Raw genomic sequence first — 18,921 nt, 5'->3', positions numbered from 1 at the left:
TTTTATTTAACCTTTATTTAATTATGCAAGTCAGTTAAGAACAGATTCTTATTTACAATGTTAGCCTACCAAAAGGCCTCATGCGGGGACGGAGGCTGGGTTTAAAAATATAGGACAAAACACACATCACGATGAGAGACACTACATAAAGAGAGACAACACATCATGGCAGAATCGCATGACAACAAAGCATGGTAGCAACATGACAACAATACTCAATTTATAGTAAGTTTGCCAATCAGCTGTGCAGCTAGACTTATTTGCCATTCCTTTTGCCTCATCCCTCTCAACCAGGGATTTAACAGTTTTTTTTTTTACATTCATTTTCCCAACGGGTGCATGCTTATTAGTAACTGGAATAAGCAATTTCATAAAGTGCAATGTCCAGTTGCTCCTCATTACAAACCCCAGACCAGCAAATATTATTTACATCTTCAACATATGAATCATTACAAAACCTCGGTAGGATCTCTTATACACTATATTAGGCCCAGCCTTTGGTTTTCCTAGATATAACTTCTATATTTTGATCACTATATCTGATGAATGTGTAGATTTCTGCAGCATCAGTAAAGATGTGATCAATACATTTGGATGATTTCATTCCTGTGCTGTTTGTAAATACAGTGGTAGGTTGATTGATAAGCTGAACCAGGTTGCAGGTACTTGTTATAGTTTGAGGCTTCGTCTTGAGTGGACAGCTTGATGAATGTCCGTAAATTTTTAGGTTACCCAGAAAATATACCTGTCTGTTGATATCACATACATTATCAAGCATTTCACACATATTGTCCAGATAGTGACTGTTAGCACTTGGTTGGATTTTGGTTGGGTTAACTGTACCTGATATACAGTATGTGATGTGGTTGTGTTAGCTATACCTGATTTCAGGGTTGGGGTTGTGTTAGCTGTACCCGATTTCAGGATTGGGGTTGTGTTAGCTATACCTGATCTCAGGGTGGGGTTGTGTTTGCTATACCTGATTTCAGGGTTGGGGTTGTGTTAGCTATACCCGAGTTCAGGGTTGGGGTTGTGTTAGCTGTACCTGATTTCAGGGTTGGGGTTGTGTTAGCTGTACCTGATTTCAGGTTTGGGGATGTGTTAGCTGTACCTGATCTCAGGGTTGGGGTTGTGTTAGCTATACCTGATCTCAGGGTTGGGGTTGTGTTAGCTGTACCTGATCTCAGGGTTGGGGTTGTGTTAGCTGTACTTGATCTCAGGGTTGGGGTTGTGTTAGCTGTACCTGATTTCAGGGTTGCGGTAGCACAGGGCCTGTGCCAGCAGCTCAGAGGTCTGTTGGAAGCAGTGGCTTAGCTCATCTAACTTCTGCTCCATGGAGATGATGCGCTGCTCCAGCTCCCGGTAAGAGTTGTTCCAGTTCGCACTCAAGTCGCACATGATCATCTGCATCTGTTCACCATCAATCAACCAACCAAACATGATCATCTGCATCTGTTCACCATCAATCAACCAACCAAACATGATCATCTGCATCTGTTCACCATCAATCAACCAACCAAACATGATCATCTGCATCTGTCCACCATCAATCAACCAACCAAACATGATCATCTGCATCTGTTCACCATCAATCAACCAAACATGATCATCTGCATCTGTTCACCATCAATCAACCAACCAAACAAACAACCAAACATGATCATCTGCATCTGTTCACCATCAATCAACCAACCAACCAAACATGATCATCTGTATCTGTTCACCATCAATCAACCAACCAATCAACCAAACATGATCATCTGCATCTGTTCACCATCAATCAACCAACCAACCAACCAACCAAACATGATCATCTGCATCTGTTCACCATCAATCAACCAACCAACCAACCAACCAAACATGATCATCTGTATCTGTTCAGCATCAATCAACCAACCAAACAAACATGATCATCTGCATCTGTTCACCATCAATCAACCAACCAACCAAACAAACAAACAACCAAACATGATCATCTGTTCACCATCAATCAATCAACCAACCAAACAATCAACCAAACATGATCATCTACATCTGTTCACCATCAATCAACCAACCAAACATGATCATCTGCATCTGTTCACCATCAATCAACCAACCAAACATGATCATCTGCATCCTTTCACCATCAATCAACCAAACAAACAACCAAACATGATCATCTGTATCTGTTCACCATCAACCAACCAACCAACCAAACAAACAAACAAATATGATCTACTGCGTCTGTTCACCATCGATCAACCATCAATCAACCAAACAAACAATCAAACAAACATTATCATTTGCATCTGTTCACCATTAATCAACCAAACAGACCATTCACCCAATGCTAGTTGTTTTGTGTTTTTTTATCGTTATTTGTCATAACAACACAAGCATGCCAAACAAAATCCAAACATGGAAATCAGATAAACCCAGACTTAACCCCAGATGAGCTGAGAGTGACAGTGGCAACTCTCTTGGGGAAAACAACTCCCTAGGTTAGTTAAAACACTGAGGGGAACCACATATGACACATGTACATATCTCCCTCCTAAAAACTGTCTCCTGTGACCGTTTCTTCCTCATAAACACTGGTTCCTGTGTTCGATATACATATGAGCTGGATTTGCACAAATATATTGATCAATTTAATTAAGAAAAGTGCTCACCACCCATTAACTATAGCCATTTTCTATAGTTGTGCATTCTTTGCCAGGTAGCCCATTAGGTAAAAAGCTCTGACTTTAGGATTACATCAGAGTGACTTGAACCTTCTGCTAGAACTCATGGCTGTTTTATAGAGTTTTATGTGTCTTTTACAGACATTTTATGTGTCTCAACACCTAGTAATAAATTACACAGCAACTTTAATATACTGGATAATGGTCTGTGTAAGACTGTGGTTATTACCTGGATCTGGGTTATCCTGCGCGTGGTGTGTGTGTGTGTGTGTGTGTGTGTGTGTGTGTGTGTGTGTGTGTGTGTGTGTGTGTGTGTGTGTGTGTGTGTGTGTGTGTCAAATATGTCGACACAGCTCTGCCGTGAGTTGTTCTAGCCTACTGTATGGTGTGGTTGGTTTACCTTGGGCAGGTCGACCATCTCACTGGCGTAATCTCTCAGCTTCCTTTGTTTGAGGCGCAGGTGCCGGAATCTGTCCAAAACAGACAAAGGACATAGCAACATCTTAGTATGATAACGGTGTGATAGTGACCTTAAATAAATGCCTGGGCCTGAAGTGAGAAACTGTCATTACTGCCACTTCTACCCATTACAGTATAGATTTGTTTGGGTAGTGTGTGCGCTATAGAGGGTCCCCTTCACTGAACATACACAACACACCTTATACTAACAATTACACAATCCTTTGGCTTTGAGAAAAGCTGAGGTACATAATAAACAGTTGCTTCAGGCTTAAAAAGGCAATCAGCTATAGAAACAAGAACATAGGGTTCTCCCTCCCCCTATTTCGGTAAAACGTTGAGGGAAGGAGCTGTAGAAATGAAACCACTCACATTCATAGACAGGGCTATGGATGCAAGAACTGACCATCCATGCTATCAAAATTATACTTTTAACTATGTTTGTTTACATTTGCTTTGTTTAAAAACATTGGAGCATAACTAGCTTATATGTTGGGTTCTGATGAGGCACAACAGTTGAACTAAACTGATGAGGCATTTATAAGTCATACTCTTCAAGAATCAATGGTTAGGGGAGACCGGGGTTGGTTGTCAAACATTATACTCTTGTGTGTATTTCTCAGCACTAGTATATCTTACAAGATTATTTTTTAATATTAGGAGAAGGACCAAGGTCTTCGGTTGAAATGGGGACCCTTTTTATCCTCATATCTTATTCTAACATGGTGTTCTAAGCCATCAAACACACTCTGTCCACTTGTGACAACCAGCCCCATCGTGGGGTTGGATGTCACACAGTATGTTGTTGGTTTTCACAATGTTTGCTAGTAGTTTATTAATTTTGTAACAGGAAATGAAGCAATATAACATACCGTCTAACAAATAGCCTTTCTTTGATTGAACAATATTCCTGACCAAATTCAGCATTTTATGTTGTGAGAATATCATATGACATTCTGAGTAAAAGTGTATGTACGTGTGTTTAGTTTAGGTCATTAAGATCCCCATTAGCTACTGCACATGCAGCAGCTATTCTTCCTGAGGTCCACATAAAACATACAAATACATGACAAAGTACAGAACAGTTGGCTGGAAGTCCTTTGTGTGGTGGACCATTCTTGATACACAAGGGAAACTGTTGAGCGTTAAAACCCCAGCAGCGCTGCAGTTCTTGACACAAACTGATGTGCCTGGCACCTACTAACATACACCGTTTAAAGGCACTTACATATTTTATCTTGCCCATTCACCCTCTGAATGGCACACATACACAATCCATGTCTCAATTGTGTCAAGTCACCTCCCCTTCACCCTACTGATTGAAGTGAATTTAACAATTGACATCAATAAGGGATCATAGCTTTCACCTGGATTCACCTGGTCAGTCTATGCCATGGAAAGAGCAGGTGTTCTTAATGTTTGTATACTCAGTGTATATTCATATTATTATATACAGTTAAATAAGATCTTTAGAAATAGGAGAGGCGCTGTGATACAGTATTGTATGTTTATTATCAGTTTTTTAAAGCTAAACTTGCTTTTTGCCTGAGTAACCTCTGGTGGCAGAGCATTCCACTATGACATGGCGCTATACATAACTAAGCAACGGATAAAATCTGTTTTTGGTTTGGGTACCGTGAAGAAAACCCATAGTGGCATGTCTGGTGGGGAATGTGTCTTTTTCAAGTGTATGTAAATAGATTATACATGTGGTTAGGCATATTGCAACACACAAATGTTTCTTCAAAAGACTAGATGAGAGTAGTCAATTTCTCCTCAACCATGAGACCATCATGCATGTTGTTGATGTTAGTTCTGTTTGTGCAGTTAAGGGCAAGGCACACTGCTTTGTTTTGAGCCAGCTGCAGCTTTGCTAGGTCTTTCTTTGCTGAACCTGACCATAACACCAGACAGTAATTAAGATGGGACAGGATCAGAGCCTGAACAACTAGTACAGTTGATATTTGTGTCACAAACGCAGAACATATTTTTACAACAACTTTGTCAATATAACTTGACCTTGATAACATATGTTACTCCCTGGAGTTCAGCTTCTTGAACTTGTTCAATGGTCACATCCTGGTCACATCCTGCACAACTCCAGTTGAGGTTTAGGTCTAAGAGAATGCTTTTAACCAAATACAATGCTTTTGGTTTTAGATGTATTTAAGGCCAGTTTATTGTTAATTACCCACTCTGACTGTAACTCTTTACTAAGAGCCTCAGTGAGCTCACTGGCTGTAGGTGCTTATGTGTAGAGTGTGCATTCTTGTAAACAATAGAGAATAGTAACAGCCCAAGGCAACTGCCATGATGGATACCGCACTGTACATACAGTTGAAGTCGGACGTTTACATACAGTCGTGACCAAAAGTTTGAAGAATGACCCAAATATTAATTTTCACAAAGTTTGCTGCTTCAGTGTCTTTAGATATTTTTGTCAGATGTTACTATGGAATACTGAAGTATAATTACAAGCATTTCATAAGTGTCAAAGGCTTTTATTGACAAGTACATGAAGTTGATGCAAAGAGTCAATATTTGCAGTGTTGATCCCTTCTTTTTCAAGACCTGCAATCCGCCCTGGAATGCTGTCAATTAACTTCTGGGCCACATCCTGACTGATTGCAGCCCATTCTTGCATAATCAATGCTTGGAGTTTGTCAGAATTTGTGGGTTGTTGTTTGTCCACACGCCTCTTGAGGATTGACCACAAGTTCTCCATGTGATAAAGATCTGGGACGTTTCCTGGCCATGGACCCAAAATATTGATGTTTTGTTCCCCGAGCCACTTAGTTATCACTTTTGCCTTATGGCAAGGTGCTCCATCATGCTGGAAAAGGCATTGTTCATCACCAAACTGTTCCTGGATGGTTGGGAGAAGTTGCTCTCAGAGGATGTGTTGGTACCATTCTTTATTCATGGCTGTGTTCTTAGGCAAAATTGTGAGAGAGCCCACTCCCTTGGCTGAGAAGCAACCCCACACATGAATGGTCTCAGGATGCTTTACTGTTGGCATGACACAGGACTAATGGTAGCGCTCACCTTGTCTTCTCCGGACAAGTTTTTTTCTGGATGTCCCAAACAATCAGAAAGGGGATTCATCAGAGAACATGACTTTACCACAGTCCTCAGCAGTCCAATCCCTGTACATTTTGCAGAATATCAGTCTGTCCCTGATGTTTTTCCTGGAGAGAGTGGCTTTTTTGCTGCCCTTCTTGACACCAGGAAAACCTCCAAAAGTCTTTGCCTCACTCTGCGTGCAGATGCACTCACACCTGCCTGCTGCCAATCCTGAGCAAGCTCTGTACTGGTGGTGCCCTGATCCCACAGCTGAATCAACTTTAGGACATGGTCCTGGTGCTTGCTGGGCTTTCTTGGGCGCCCTGAAGCCTTCTTCACAACAATTGAACCGCTCTCCTTGAAGTTCTTGATGATCCGATAAATGGTTGATTTTGGTGCAATCTTACTGGCAGCAATAACCTTGCCTGTGAAGCCCTTTTTGTGCAAAGCAATTATGATGGCACGCGTTTCATTGCAGGTAACCATGATTGACAGAGGAAGAACAATGATTCCAAACACCACCCTCCTTTTGAAGCTTCCAGTCTGTTATTCAAACTCAATCAGAATGACAGAGTGATCTCCAGCCTTGTCCTCGTCAACACTCACACCTGTGTTGACGAGAGAATCACTGACATGATGTCAGCTGGTCCTTTTCTGGCAGGGCTGAAATGCAGTGGAAATGTTTTTGGGGGGGATTCAGTTCATTTGCATGGCAAAGAGGGACTTTGCAATTAATTGCAATTCATCTGATCACTCTTCATAACATTCTGGAGTATATGCAAATTGCCATCATACAAACTGAGGCAGCAGACTTTGTGAAAATTAATATTTGTGTCATTCTCAAAACTTTTGGCCATGACTGTACACCTTAGCCAAATACATTTAAACTCAGTTTTTCACAATTCCTGACATTTAATCCTAGTAAAATATCCCTGTCTTGGGTCAGTTAGGATCACCACTTTATTTTAAGAATGTGAAATGTCAGAATAATACTAGAAAGAATTATTTATTTCAGCTTTTATTTCTTTCATCACATTCCCAGTGGGTCAGAAGTTTACATACACTCAATTAGTATTTGGTAGCATTGCCTTTTAAATTGTTTAACTTGGGTCAAACATTTTGGGTAGCCTTCCACAAGCTTCCCACAATAAATTGGGTGAATTTTGGCCTATTCCTCCTGACAGAGCTGGTGTAACTGAGTCAGGTTTGTAGGCCTCCGTGCTCGCACACGCTTTTTCAGTTCTGCCCAAAAATGTTCTATAGGATTGAGGTCAGGGCTTTGTGATGGCCACTCCAATACCTTGACTTTGTTGTCCTTAAGCAATTTTGCCACAACTTTGGAAGTATGCTTGGGGTCATTGTCCAGTTGGAAGACCCATTTGCGACCAAGCTTTAACTCCCTGACTGATGTCTTGAGATGTTGCTTCAATATATCCACATCATTTTCCTTCCTTGTGATGCCATCTATTTTGTGAAGTGCACCAGTCCCTCCTGCAGCAAAGCACCCTCACAACATGATGCTGCCACCCCTGTGCTTCGCGGTTGAGATGGTGTTCTTCGGCTTGCAAGCCTCCCCCTTTTTCCTCCAAACATGGTCATTATGGCCAAACAGTTTTATCATGGCTGCATGGTCCCATGGTTTTTATACTTGCGTACTATTGTTTGTACAGATGAATGTGGTACCTTCAGACATTTGGAAATTGCTCCCAAGGATGAACCAGACGTGGAGGTCTATACAGTGCCTTGCGAAAGTATTCGGCCCCCTTGAACTTTGCGACCTTTTGCCACATTTCAGGCTTCAAACATAAAGATATAAAACTGTATTTTTTTGTGAATAATCAACCAGAAGTGGGACACAATCATGAAGTGGAACGACATTTATTGGATATTTCAAATTTTTTAACAAATCAAAAACTGATAAATTGGGCGTGCAAAATTATTCAGCCCCTTTACTTTCAGTGCAACAAACTCTCTCCAGAAGTTCAGTGAGGATCTCTGAATGATCCAATGTTGACCTAAATGACTAATGATGATAAATACAATCCACCTGTGTGTAATCAAGTCTCCGTATAAATGCACCTGCACTGTGATAGTCTCAGAGGTCCGTTAAAAGCGCAGAGAGCATCATGAAGAACAAGGAACCCACCAGGCAGGTCCGAGATACTGTTGTGAAGAAGTTTAAAGCCGGATTTGGATACAAAAAGATTTCCCAAGCTTTAAACATCCCAAGGAGCACTGTGCAAGCGATAATATTGAAATGGAAGGAGTATCAGACCACTGCAAATCTACCAAGACCTGGCCGTCGCTCTAAACTTTCAGCTCATACAAGGAGAAGACTGATCAGAGATGCAGCCAAGAGGCCCATGATCACTCTGGATGAACTGCAGAGATCTACAGCTGAGGTGGGAGACTCTGTCCATAGGACAACAATCAGTCGTATATTGCACAAATCTGGCCTTTATGGAAGAGTGTCAAGAAGAAAGCCATTTCTTAAAGATATCCATAAAAGTGTCATTTAAAGTTTGCCACAAGCCACCTGGGAGACACACCAAACATGTGGAAGAAGGTGCTCTGGTCAGATGAAACCAAAATTGAACTTTTTGGCAACAATGCAAAACGTTATGTTTGGCATAAAAGCAACACAGCTCATCACCCTGAACACACCATCCCCACTGTCAAACATGGTGGTGGCAGCATCATGGTTTGGGCCTGCTTTTCTTCAGCAGGGACAGGGAAGATGGTTAAAATTGATGGGAAGATGGATGGAGCCAAATACAGGACCATTCTGGAAGAAAACCTGATGGAGTCTGCAAAAGACCTGAGACTGGGACGGAGATTTGTCTTCCAACAAGACAATGATCCAAAACATAAAGCAAAATCTACAATGGAATGGTTCAAAAATAAACATATCCAGGTGTTAGAATGGCCAAGTCAAAGTCCAGACCTGAATCCAATCGAGAATCTGTGGAAAGAACTGAAAACTGCTGTTCACAAATGCTCTCCATCCAACCTCACTGAGCTCGAGCTGTTTTGCAAGGAGGAATGGGAAAAAATGTCAGTCTCTCGATGTGCAAAACTGATAGAGACATACCCCAAGCGACTTACAGCTGTAATCGCAGCAAAAGGTGGCGCTACAAAGTATTAACTTAAGGGGGCTTTTTTGATTTGTTAAAAAAGTTTGAAATATCCAATAAATGTCGTTCCACTTCATGATTGTGTCCCACTTGATGTTGATTCTTCACAAAAGAATACAGTTTTATATCTTTATGTTTGAAGCCTGAAATGTGGCAAAAGGTTGCAAAGTACAAGGGGGCCGAATACTTTCGCAAGGCACTGTATATGTTTTTCTAGGGTCTTGGCTGATTTCTTTAGATTTTCCCACGATGTCAAGCAAAGAGGCAGGCCTTGAAATACATCCACAGGTACACCTCCAATTGACTCAAATGATGACAATTATCAGAAGCTTCTAAAGCCATGACATAATTTTCTGGAATTTTCCAAGCTGTTTAAAGGCACAGTCAACTTAGTGTATGTAAACATCTGACCCACTGAAATTGTGATACAGTGAATTATACTGTAAGTGAAATAATCTGTCTGAAAACAATTGTTGGAAAAATTACTTGTGTCATGCACAAGTAGATGTCCTAACTGACTTGCCAAAACTATAGTTTGTTAACAAGAAATGTGTGGAGTGTTTGAAAAACCAGTTTTAATGACTCCAACCTAAGTGTTTGTAAACTTCTGACTGTATCTGATGTTGGAGAAGCTTCCATTGAAGAATACTCTCTGAGTTCTATTTGTTTAGTAACTCTCAAACCGTATGATGGCAGGTGATGTAAAGCCATAACACGTTTTTTCAATACGAATGATGATCAATAACATCAAAGGGTGCACTGAAATCTAATAATACAGCTCCAACTATCATCTTAGGATCCATTTATTTTAGCCAATCATCAGCCATCTTAGTCAGTGCAGTACAAGTTGAGTGCCCTTCCCTATATGCACACTGAAAGTCAGTAGTTAACTTCCCCTGGGGAGACTGGATGTAGCATCTGCAGGTTGACCCTTTTAAGTTTATCGTGTTTGGCTCTTAGATACTGTCAATAACTCAACATCCAGGAGCCCTGCTTTGTGCTCAGAATGGGTAGATTTGAGAAATGTCTGTTGCTCCAATGTTTTCAACGTTTAGGGTTGGAAAAAAAACTACATTTAGATTCTAAGTTGGATGAAACCAGAACTGCCCCAGAATAAGAAAAACGGAAACCAATATTGCAGGGAACTTCCATCAAGCACTCATGTGCACTAAAATGTCCTAGTGGGGTTGCCAGAGCCAAAGAACCGATGCATAAAAACCTGAAAAGTACAAACAAAATTAGTCTCTAAATAGTCTCTTAACTGATTTGGCTCTGTCTCCATTCCAAGGTGCTGGAAGTCTCCTCATGCTTTCTTTCCACCATGTATTTATAGTGGGTCTGATAACTGTACAACAGGAAATGTAACCCCTCCACCCTAACAGGCATACTCTTTCTCTCCCACACACACACACACGCACACACACGCACACTATTATGAAGTCCTGCTGCCTGATAATGACTCACATATTCACACGTCTAAGCTTCCTTGATCTCCTGTGAAAGAGGTCAGGCAACCCCACACCTCACTCCACTTGTTATTAGCAGGAAGGCTAGAATACATTGTCAAACAACATGGATGAACAACAATGAAAGTTGACATGAGGAAGCAGGCAGAGGACGTCAAAGTTCCCAAGTGCTATTATGGAGAAGGAGCTGTCATTCAGATTTGTTTTTTCGTCAAAACACACGCAGTTTTTTGTTAACTTTTCCAGTGTTTCTTAGTTGTGATTTGACTTCACATGATGGAAGTTCCTTCTTCTGAATTCCGTGTCAAATAAACATTTCACTGTTTGTCAGATGACCATTGTCCAGTTCTTTTAGTCATGAGAGCTTTTGTAAGAGTAAGACTATGCTGTATGCTTTACTCTATTCTAAAATCAAACTGTACTATTGGCAGTGAGTGTATCCACTTGATTGATGTCTAAAGTTGATTTTACATAGTGGCCTAATCTTTTACCGAAGGGGTGGAATGCCAAGCTTGTTTTGCTGGACAGTAGCATCCAAACAAAATAGACTCCGTTTAGTGTTGACAAAGAGTTAATGACCCATAAAAGCATCACAACACACACACTTTAGACGGCTTAGTGTTCTGAATGGTCTCTAAATGTATTGCTATTCTTCTGTTCTCCAGAGTTTCTGCAGAACAAATCTAGTTGAGATGAGATGTGTCAAGAAACCTGAAGATGCACATGGCAGTGGACAAACTGATGGCCCACTCCCATCTGAAATACAAAGGTTAGACTGTGATGAGGACTTACACTCTGATGGCCTCCAGTAGGCACCTCTGGTGTCTGCGGTGCTCTCCACTGTTGCCCTTGGTCAGGTTGGTGCGGTGCAGCAGCCAACACTCCCTCAGCACGTTGGCAGCAGCATGGCGGATCTGGGACAGACAGAGCACCAACATCTAGACCCAGTCAATAAAACCTGCAGCCCTAACGTGTACGTGTGTGCACACATTCCTTTGTACAGAATGACTGTCACAGCTGGAGATAAGAGTATATGGAACGGTGATGCATTAAACTAACACTCATGCGTATAGCAGGATTAAGTTATAAAGAATTACCGCACTAACCGGAAGGATGACAGCATGTCATAGCATGGTGTCATCTTGGGGGCATGTTTATATCATGGTGCCATCTTGGGAGCATGTTTATATCAAGGTGCCATCATGGGAGCATGTTTATATCATGGTGCCATCTTGGGAGCATGTTTAGATCATGGTGCCATCTTGGGCGCATGTGTATATAATGGTGCCATCTTAGGGGTATGTGTATATAATGGTGCCATCTTGGGAGCATGTTTATATCATGGTGCCTTCTTGGGGGTATGTGTATGTAATGGTGCCATCTTGGGAGCATGTGTATATAATGGTGCCATCATGGGAGCATGTTTATATCATGGTGCCATCTTGGGGGTATGTGTATATCATGGTGCCATCTTGGGAGCATGTTTATATCATGGTGCCATCTTGGGGGTATGTGTATGTAATGGTGCCATCATGGGAGCATGTTTATATCATGGTGCCATCTTGGGGGTATGTATATATAATGGTGCCATCATGGGAGCATGTTTATATCATGGTGCCATCTTAGGGGTATGTGTATATAATGGTGCCATCTTGGGAGCATGTTTATATCATGGTGCCTTCTTGGGGGTATGTGTATGTAATGGTGCCATCTTGGGAGCATGTTTAGATCATGGTGCCATCTTGGGGGCATGTGTATATAATGGTGCCATCATGGGAGCATGTTTATATCATGGTGCCATCTTGGGGGTATGTATATATAATGGTGCCATCATGGGAGCATGTTTATATCATGGTGCCATCTTAGGGGTATGTGTATATAATGGTGCCATCTTGGGAGCATGTTTATATCATGGTGCCTTCTTGGGGGTATGTGTATGTAATGGTGCCATCTTGGGAGCATGTTTAGATCATGGTGCCATCTTGGGGGCATGTGTATATAATGGTGCCATCATGGGAGCATGTTTATATCATGGTGCCATCTTGGGGGTATGTATATATAATGGTGCCATCTTGGGAGCATGTTTATATCATGGTGCCATCTTGGGGGTATGTATATATAATGGTGCCATCTTGGGAGCATGTTTATATCATGGTGCCATCTTAGGGGTATGTGTAGATAATGGTGCCATCATGGGAGAATGTTTATATCATGGTGCCATCTTGGGGGTATGTATATATAATGGTGCCATCTTGGGAGCATGTTTATATCATGGTGCCATCTTGGGGGCATGTGTATATAATGGTGCCATCATGGGAGCATGTTTATATCATGGTGCCATCTTGGGGGTATGTGTACATAATGGTGCCATCATGGGAGAATGTTTATATCATGGTGCCATCTTGGGCGCATGTGTATATAATGGTGCCATCATGGGAGCATGTTTATTTGCTGATTAAACTGCTGTTATGAAGTGAGAGGTTGTCCATGGTTAACGTTGATGAAAACAATGTTGCCTTGTGCAGAACTGGGTCAGGCGGGATGGACTGTACACTAATGTTTGCTACACGACGGTGTTTGCTAAAAACACAAACGGATGCATACGTACCCGTCATACAGGGAAAAATATTTGAGGATGCGAATAGGCATCAGTGGGCCATATGTTGGTTACGGAAACATATTACTCTTGTTTCTCTTTGATTCTATTAGTGTCTGCTCTCCTTCCTGACACTGTAACTGCCCTGCTATCTGAGCTTGGTGATGTCACTACAGCCAGGCGTTGTCTTGTGTTGTCCTCTGTGTGGGGTTATTATTAGGGGCCGTCAGGGGCCGTGCCCAGATGTCTTTCCTTATTCTTCCTGTCAACGTAAATCAGGGCAATGACGGACAACTCCGCAGGGACGCACACACACACACACCAAACAACTACAAACAGACATAAGGATGCACCCAGTGAGAGGATGTGTTCAGTGCCAGGGAGGAAGTGGTTATATCCTCAGCAGACCTACAACCTCACATCCTCACACTGACAACACACTGCAGCCAGGTATAGCCTACACCCTACACTGCCAACCTAGCGCTCAGCTAATGCTCAATCAGGTCAGTGGATTTCAAAGAATCCTGCCATACACTACTTACATATTAGAGAATGATGGATATTGGGAAATGGATATGGAAATCATGCTAGCATCTTCCGTTGTGCTCGTTTATTTTCAGGTTGTTGATTCTTCTTCCCGGCGATAAGCAAACAGATGGATCCTGTCCGAGGCTTCAACATGAAGTAACCCCTCACCAACATACGCTTGCTCACTGTGTCCTCAGTTACGGCAGTGAGTACACACACACGACACACACATCATCTTATCCAGTTTCCTGTCGGTCCGAGCTCCCCATCCTGGCAGTCCCTTTCCTGACAGGGACACGATTATTTCCTCCTTTTGACGCCTTTTGGAGGCTAATAAGAGATTGGCGGGCCCCACCTCCCAAGCACCCCCCAGTCCTTTTCCCACACTATCCTGTCCTCTGGAATGGTCTATTTAAAGAAAGAATAATATTATAAAAAGACTCCAAAATCATAACACGCGTGCGACGTGGAAAATATCGCTGCATCCACCCAGAAGGCCTCATCTGTTGTGTCAAGGGTTTTGTTTTTCTTGTGAGACCGAGGGAACCTTTGAAGGGAGCTGGCTGCTTCCGGTTATCAATGCAGGACAGTGGTTTGGATCTTCACAGTATGTTTTTCTTGTCATTCAGTTATTGGAAATATGGTGATAAATGACTCCTTGAACTGAGAGACACCCACAACATGCTCATTCATTACTGTCATTGTAGAGCCAGGTATTTTTACTGACCATGTGACCACCTGACCAGGAAAAACTCCCAGCCCTTGTAAAGGTTAGAACTAGGGCCCAGAGTTTTCCTGACTAGGTGGACACATGGGATATGGAAAAACTCTGGTGCAGTCATTTTCCTCATCTCACCCGTTTGGAGATCTGGATGTCCATCATGAAGAAGTGCACGTGTTTCTCTCCTTTGTTCAGCGCCAGCTTCTTGGTCATGACGGCCACCAGCATGGCGGTACAGGCCACACCCTATGGACAAACACACAGACAGCCACACCAAAGTCACCACCATCGCCATTTGTCATCCTCCTCGTGTCCCCTTGTGACCGGTAAGAGCGGGAGTCAGTCGGAATTCACAAAATGATCATGTCAACATTCAAAATCAGCCCTATAGCTTCAGGTTTGTTTGGCCAACATCAAGATAGACATCGCAATTTATTTTCAAGAAGTTATGACATAGTTGTGACTTACTATAACTTGTACAAATATGGTGGGCCTATTATGCCTATTTCGCCTAATAATACCAGTTACACTGAATTGACCTTATGTTTATGTGAGAGTGAAATGGTTAATCATATGCCACTGTGCCTCTGATATAGTAGTATGGTTTACTCTGAGAATAGTAAACCATAAGGTCAACATTGTGCTATTGCTGGATAGGGAACAACTAAATGCTGACGAATGCTCAGGAACCCCACAGAGTGAATCTGTCATGTTCTGACCATAGTTATTTTGTGTTTTCTTTGTTTTAGTGTTGGTCAGGACGTGAGTTGAGTGGGCATTCTATGTTGTGTGTCTAGTTTTCCCATTTCTATGTTTGGCCTGATGGTTCTCAATCAGAGGCAGGTGTTAGTCATTGTCTCTGATTGGGAACCATATTTAGGTAGCCTGTTTTGTGTTGGGTTTTGTGGTTGTCTTCTGTCTTTGTGTCTATGCACCAGATAGGACTGTTTTGGTTTTTCACATTTGTTGTTTTGGGTTTTTGTAGTGTTCACATTTATGGTCTTTATTAAACATGTTGGAACTCTAACCACGCTGTGCTTTGGTCCGATCCTTCGTCCACAGAAGAAAACCGTTACAGAATCAGAGTGACTTGGCACTAAAAGTGACTATATTTCAGTGTGGTACAATAGTCTCAACACACTAATTCTTACTGTGTAATCTTAGATTACAATTCCAACCTATGGGGGAGGTTTAACATAGTTAATTTACCATTGAGTGCAATTTTATATCAATATGTACTGTAATTGCACAAAGCTCACAGTTGTACCAATGTGTATCTACCTACAACATAATTGCATTGTACCTGCCAGTGTAATTACTGTGGAAATACTGTACATGGTTTTAGAGACACAGTGTAATCATATCATTTAAAGATTAGACTGGTTTGAAAATGAACACCAATTTTTACCTGTTTTCCTTCCCTTGTTTGCATGAGTAAAAGAGAGAGAGAGAGAGATCAAAGTCTGATTAAAAAAGAACAATCATATTAGCATGCAGGCCAAGGCTCACAATGAAACACGGTTTACAGTCTGGACACGGAGATAATGCTAAGAGCCATTTGGATGGATAAATCACAAATCCTGCACTAGTCCCCTGTCCCCTCCTAAGAGCTCCCAAAATACTCTGCTGCCTTCCTAACATCAACCAGCCCACTCACTGGTACTGATATGGGCATGACTGGAACCAAAGATTCCATGTGAATCTGCACCAGTGTAATCTGGGAATTCTAAGAGGCACAACATCCTTTTCATGGATCCATCCACACCCCACTGATAGGATGTGTGGTGAGCACTCTGCTCACCTCCCCTACACAGCTGGGACACTACCAGAGAGACAGGCTAGCCCAGGGTAGATGTGCTGAGCCTAGGGGTCATTGACAGCCGAGCACTACAGGTGTGAGTACTGCTTCACTCATTGTCCTAGAGAGCTGCCCTGTTGGGAGTAGGAAACTTTTTTTTCTCAAGTCATTGGCACAGGTTGGCACGCCCTCCTGTTCCAGTGGTGCCAAAGGCTATAAACTACCTAAAAATGGAAATGGTGGAAAGTTTCCCCTTAAAAAAGGGGAAAGCTTATAAAAACAAGGGGAGAGGGAGAGAAAGAGGAGTGAAGGATAATTTTCCACTGTGTCAGGGAGGTGTCTCGGCCTGGCTCGCGCCCCCCTGCCGGTCTTGTGACTCTCCGTCGCTTATCTGCCCGGATCGGAAACGGACAGAGCTGAGGTGAGGCAGAGAGCCAAGTCCTTACAGCCCAACAAGCAGAAAACACCCAGATACCTCCCTCCCTCTCTCTCTCCCTGTACTAGTCACATGGCCCTAAACCCTTCGAAGTGCAAGATCCTGTTGGTAGCATGTATGAGAAACCTGTCCCCTGCATGTCCCCTTATGATATATGGGAAAAACCTGCAAGTCTGTGGAAGTGTGAAAGTCCTTGGAGTCATTGTGCAAAACAATCTGCAGGGGGACAAACAAATCGATTCAATGATTCGCAAGGGAAGCAAAAAGTTGTTCTTCCTACGTCGACGTACCACAAATGGACCTGGTAGCCATCTGCACAGGCTATATTCAACCCTGCCTAGAGTATATTGCAACATCTTGGCACAGCTCCTTGACTCAAACCCTCTCTGAACAACTCGAGCCCATACAGAAGCGTGTTTGCAGAACCATCCCTGGCACGGCATATCCTGGAAACAACAATGCTCTGACATCACTATCACTGCCCTCACTTTATGAGAGAAGAGAGAAACTGTACCTTGACTTTCCTTTTTCCCTGTTCAAGTCCCCCTTCACAGAACAGTTACCTGTCTGCCGAGGACAAGTGTCAGGCAGATCCACCTGCTCTCTATTCCACATGCCAGGACTGAGAGATATAAAAGTCGCCCATTCCATACCTATGTACAGTACGAGTCAAAAGTTTGGACACACCTTCTCATTCCAGGGTTTTTCTTTATTTTTTACTAGTTTCTACATTGTAGAATAATAGTGAAGAAATCAAAAGTTTGAAATAACACATGAAATCATGTAGTAACCAAAAAAGTCTGAAACAAATCAACATATATGTTATATTTGAGATTCTACAAAGTAGCCACCCTTTGCCTTGATGACAGCTTTGCACACACTTGGCATTCTCTCAACCAGCTTCATGAGGTCGTCACCTGGAATGCATTTCAATTAACAGGTGTGCATTGTTAAAAATGTATTTGTGGAATTTCTTTCCTTCTTAATTTTTTTGAGCCAATCAGTTGTATTATTGGGTGGTATAAGGAAGATCGCCCTATTTGGTAAAAAATAATAATAATTATGGCCAGAACAGCTCAAATAAGCAAAGAGGAATGACAGTCCATTATTACTTTAAGACATGAAGATCAGTCAATGGGGAACATTTCAATAAGTTTCTTCAAGTGCAGTCGCAAAAACCATCAAGTGCTATGAGGACCGCCACAGGAAAGGAAGACCCAGAGTTACCTCTGCTGCAGACAATAAGTTCATTAGAGTTACCAGCCTCAGAAATTGCTGCCCAGATAAATGCTTCACAGAGTTCAAGTAACAGACACATCTCAACATCAACTGTTCAGAGGAGACTGTGTGAATCAGGCAAATTCATATTTGAATTGCTGCAAGAAACCACTACTAAAGGACACCAATAAGAAGAAGAGACTTGCTTGGGCAAAGAAACACAAGCAATGGCCATTAGAAAGGTTGAAATCTGTCCTTTGGTCGGATGAGTCCAAATTTGCGATTTATGGTTCCCACTGACGTTTCTTTGTGAGATGCAGAGAAGGTGAACGGATGATCTCCACATGTGTGGTTCCCACCTTGAAGCTTGGAGGAGGAGGTGGGATGGTGTGGGGGTGCTTTGCTGGTGACACTGTCTGTGATTTATTTAGAATTCAAGGCACACTTAACCAGCATGGCTACCACAGCATTCTGCATCGATATGCCATCCCATCTGGTTTCCACTTAGTGGAACTATAATTTGTTTTTCAACAGGACAATGACCCAACACATCTCCAGGCTGCCTAAGGACTATTTGACCAAGACAGTTAGTGATGGAGTTCTGCATCAGATGACCTGGCCTCCACAATCACCCAACCTCAACCTAATTGAGATGGTTTGGGATGAGTTGGACTGCAGAGTGAAGGAAAAGCAGTCAACAAGTGCCCAGCATATGTGGGAACTCCTTCAAGACTGGTATAAAAGCATTCCAGGTGAAGCTGGTTGAGAGAATGCCAAGAGTGTGCAAAGCTGTCATTATGGCAAAGGGTGGCTACTTTGAAGAATCTCAAACAAAT

General features: G+C 42.2%; 1 protein-coding gene across 1 annotated transcript in view; it reads right to left on the bottom strand.

Annotated features, from left to right (window-relative positions):
• Positions 1–18,921, bottom strand: part of LOC109900856 (intermediate conductance calcium-activated potassium channel protein 4) — a 48,601-nt gene that overhangs the window by 4,711 nt on the left and 24,969 nt on the right. Inside the window, exons 5-8 of the mRNA XM_020496719.2 lie at positions 14,769–14,879; positions 11,581–11,702; positions 3,067–3,136; positions 1,244–1,410 (exon numbers count right to left, since the gene is read on the bottom strand). Coding sequence (XP_020352308.1) covers positions 1,244–1,410; positions 3,067–3,136; positions 11,581–11,702; positions 14,769–14,879 — 470 coding nt within the window. The remainder of the gene's footprint in view (positions 1–1,243; positions 1,411–3,066; positions 3,137–11,580; positions 11,703–14,768; positions 14,880–18,921) is intronic.

Source organism: Oncorhynchus kisutch, linkage group LG2, assembly GCF_002021735.2.
Source record: "Oncorhynchus kisutch isolate 150728-3 linkage group LG2, Okis_V2, whole genome shotgun sequence".
Taxonomy (NCBI): Eukaryota; Metazoa; Chordata; class Actinopteri; order Salmoniformes; family Salmonidae; genus Oncorhynchus; species Oncorhynchus kisutch.
This window is presented reverse-complemented; position numbering and strand designations above follow the sequence as displayed.